Source organism: Morone saxatilis, unplaced genomic scaffold (assembly GCF_004916995.1).
Source record: "Morone saxatilis isolate NCDOM2014 unplaced genomic scaffold, NCSU_SB_2.0 Contig9, whole genome shotgun sequence".
NCBI classification, from domain to species: Eukaryota; Metazoa; Chordata; class Actinopteri; family Moronidae; genus Morone; species Morone saxatilis.
In genome coordinates, this window is record NW_023340268.1 from 5,088,989 (window position 1) to 5,092,771 (window position 3,783).

The 3,783-nt window shown below is 42.6% G+C and overlaps 1 protein-coding gene across 1 annotated transcript in view; it reads right to left on the reverse strand.

The window, feature by feature from the left end:
• si:ch211-195b13.1 (STKc_SGK domain-containing protein) overlaps positions 1-2,384 on the reverse strand; it is a 13,905-nt gene extending 11,521 nt beyond the window's left edge. The window contains exon 1 of the mRNA XM_035681759.1: positions 2,126-2,384. Coding sequence (XP_035537652.1) covers positions 2,126-2,153 — 28 coding nt within the window. The 5' untranslated portion in view covers positions 2,154-2,384. The remainder of the gene's footprint in view (positions 1-2,125) is intronic.
• Between the last annotated feature and the right edge of the window lie 1,399 nt (positions 2,385-3,783).

Here is a 3,783-nt window from a genome sequence, read left to right on the forward strand (position 1 = left end):
GGGGGGGGGGGGGAGCGCCCAGACTAGCCCAAATAAAGCGGACGCACTTGCACAGCCACCACGAAGTTATTCATGTGATCCAGTTTGTGGTCTGGCTTGATGGCATCGCTAATCCAGCGTAAACCTCATGAGGTCAGTTATTGCTACGAGATATTCATCCAGAAAATATCCACTGAGAATCAATTGAGTGTGGCGGATGGAAACAAAACCAATTAATGACGTGATTTATATGATGACGACAATGAGACACTTGTCCAACTGTGAATTTATAATATAAAAATTATGATAATTAATTGGAAATATACAGTAATCCGTCTCCACTTGGCCTGGCTCTCTTTAATGGGGGTTTTCACCTTGAGGTGGACTTTCAGTTCTCCAGGTTTCTATCAAATTTACATCACAATCCGGAACTTAATTTACATTAAAGGCGTGAAACGAACAATAAAACCAGAAAGCATGTGTTTTTGTTTTCCCTAGAGAGAGAGCAGTGGAAAAACACTGCCCTGGTTCACTTAGAGAAATTCTTTCACAATTAAAGTTGTGTTAAGTAAAGATTAATACAATGCTTTTACTTTAAAAAGGATGTTTAAACTGTACTAAAATATATGGATATGATTACCAACAGATCCTTTTCACTGTCGTCTTTCTGCTGGGAGATGCCCCGACACACACGGGCCAGTGTGACCGCTCTAACCTGTTAACATGGGCGCCGAAATAAAAACCAAGACGCACAAACGCCACGCAGTCATGGGCAGTGTGAACCACGGGTACGGTAGAGCAGTTTCCAGTGATCTGTCAGTGGGTTAACGTCTGATTCAATCACCTCCCAAGTGTAATTCTGGTCCGCGCAAAATCACGAGGCCCCCTAATCCAAACATATACCAGCTGAGCTTTTCCAGACCACAATGAGTTTAGTTAGGTTTATGGGCTGGAGGCCAAATATGTTCATCTGATCATGGCTAACATCCTGAAGTACAAACAATAAAATACAAAGGAGCCGTTGCTGACTGAGAGTTAGATGATAGCACTCCCATGTCATGCACGGTGAATTCGAAGCTGCAGCCGGTTAGCTTAGCTTAGCATTAAAAATGGAAACAGGAGGAAACAGATAGCCTGGCTCTGTCTTAAAGTGACACAGTCGGCCTACCAGCACCTCTGAAGATGACTCATTATCACCACATATCGTGTTTGTTTAACACGTATTAAAAAACCACAGTGTAAAAATGAAAAAGTTGTGGTTTTTACAGCTGTTTTTCTTAGCTGGGAGCAGTGACTTCCTGCAGTCTTGTCATCACCATTAGTTCTTAGACTTCAGGACCACAACTTGTTTTCTACTTTGTTTTTTTTAATAGATTAAACTACATATAACCTGTGAACTAATCTTTATGCTAAGCTAAGCAAACGTCTGCTAGCTCTAGCTCTATATTCACCATATAAACGTTAGAGTCTAACTCTCTATGATAAAGCAAATAAGTGTATTTCCCAATTTTTGTTTTTGTTTTAAGGTTTAGGAGCTACTACAAAAGGCTTTTTAATTTTTTAATTCTTGCCTTTTCATCTATATCCGTGGGAACAAAACAGTTTTTTTTTTTTTGGCTATCACTGAACCAACCAAAATCATCCGATCCTCTCTGTCCTGGTTACAGTGTCAAGGCCGGGCAGTAGCTTTCATCCTCTCATGTGACAAATGAGATTAAAAGCCAGGGGAGCTGCAGAGAGGAGGTGAGAGGCTCTTGCGTTTTGACATTACAAAATGAATCAGACAATCCAAGAACAGACAGAAGAGAGCCAAATGATGCATTTAAATCTGGCATCCGGTTGTTTGTGTAGCCAAAAAGGCAATCGAAGTAGTGCCAGTGACGTCAAACAGCAAGCAGAGAGAACGCAGGAGGGTGGATGGGGATTGAATAGTTAATAAACATGTATTTGTCACATGATTGAATAGGAAAACAAGAAGGGACAGCATTTAGATGATTGAGCTGTTTTATGTAGACAAGAACGTTAGAAGAGGGAAAGTTGCACGTCTCAAGGTGCATCCTCCTCTGCTGTGGTGCTGAGAGGCTGCACAATACCCCCCCTCCAGACAATCGTATAGCACAGACACTGAATTAAAGGAGCCACCTACCTATGAAGGATTTCTTGCCGGTCTTCATGTCCTCCTAAGTGTTTGATTATATTTGCTATTGAGCACTGGGTCTCTGGTGAGTGAGTATCTGTCTGCTGCAAAGCGTCCAGGTGATTGACTGCATGAAAAAAAGATGTCCTTTAAATATGCGTCCCTCTCCTTCTCCGTCTTCTCTTTCAGTGGCTCTCACTGCAGCTCTGGTCTGAAAAAGTGTTCGATTCACAGGCAAATAACTTTCCCCGCTGCACTTCCCTCTTTCCTCTGCTGTTTCTTCCTCTTATCGCCTCGCCTGCGCTGAGACCAAATAGCTGAAACCAAAGATCTGTGACGCACCTGCTTCTCCTCCTCTATACAACCCCCCCCTCACCTACAACCCGCCCTCACCTCCCCTCCACCTCCACCTCCACCCTCATCTGTTCTTTTATCTACCTGGAGAGCATCGAACAAAACAAAAGCAGGTGTCTGGTTACGGCTCCCGTGAGTGTGGGAGTCCCACCGGAGGGGAAACCAGTTTCCATGACACGGGAACCACCTGAGGAATAGAGAGAACCCACAGAGAGGTCTTTAAAACTGGGTTTAATTAGCCACTACTGCAAAAGTGACGTGTTGGTTGCTCATCAGCCTCCTCTACCTCCTTCATTTACTGTCTCTGAGGAGTTTAGGGGGTAAATTTATCTGGTTAGTCACACTGACAGCCCTGATTGCTTTGTTAGCTGTCTGCCTCGGGCTGTAGGCCATCAGATACAAGTGAGTGCTGCATGATGAAGAGCGAGGTCTGCGGGGGTTGACGTACAGGAGCAACAGCAGCATCATTGATGAGTTTTTTCACACAGTCAGGAGTTATGATTATGATTTCGCTTTGGAGGCTGGACAAGAGCACTACAGTCGTACTGTATTTAGTTTACGCAGATGAGAGGATGTGATAAATCTATTACTCAAGTTTACAAGCTGAAAATTTACAGCCTCAACACCGACAGCCTCAACAAAACCAAACATAAATTCAAAATGATTGCTATTTACTGCTTCGCTGCCCTTGAGGCTACAGACACATTATACAAAGTGTAATATACAATGCTGTATACATACAGAAGGGTGAGAAATTATGATTTAGTGTCATAGTAAGATGTTGCTCCACCAGAACAGCTTCAGTATAGACTGTACAAGTCCCTTAAAGGTCCAGAGTTTAAGGAAATTTAGTGGACTTCAGCGCTCACCAAGTGAGAAGGAGAAACTACGGTGGCCGTGAAGCCAGCCCCTGTGCTAGAGCACGGTGTTTGGATGGTAGAAACATGGGCAATTTAAGCCATGGCGGACTCAGCTTGGAAGGCAACAACTAGCATCTTTAGATTAAAACGTGCTGCATTCTAAGGTAACCAAAAATCATAATGATCCTTAATATCAGGTGATTATACACTAATAAAAACATACTTATATAACAAAATTATATTAAATTTCTGCCAATAGATCCTCCTGAATGTGGACCTTTAAACTCTACTGGAGGGATGAACAAAATCCTTCCAAAAGACACTGAATCATTTTCTGTTTCATTGATGGTAATCAATCATTCTCACACTCACAAGGTTTATTCAGATATCTGCTTTAATTCGTCACTCGTCTCTATAAAGACCTTTGTAGGAAGGAAAGCTGTGGTTTCCCTT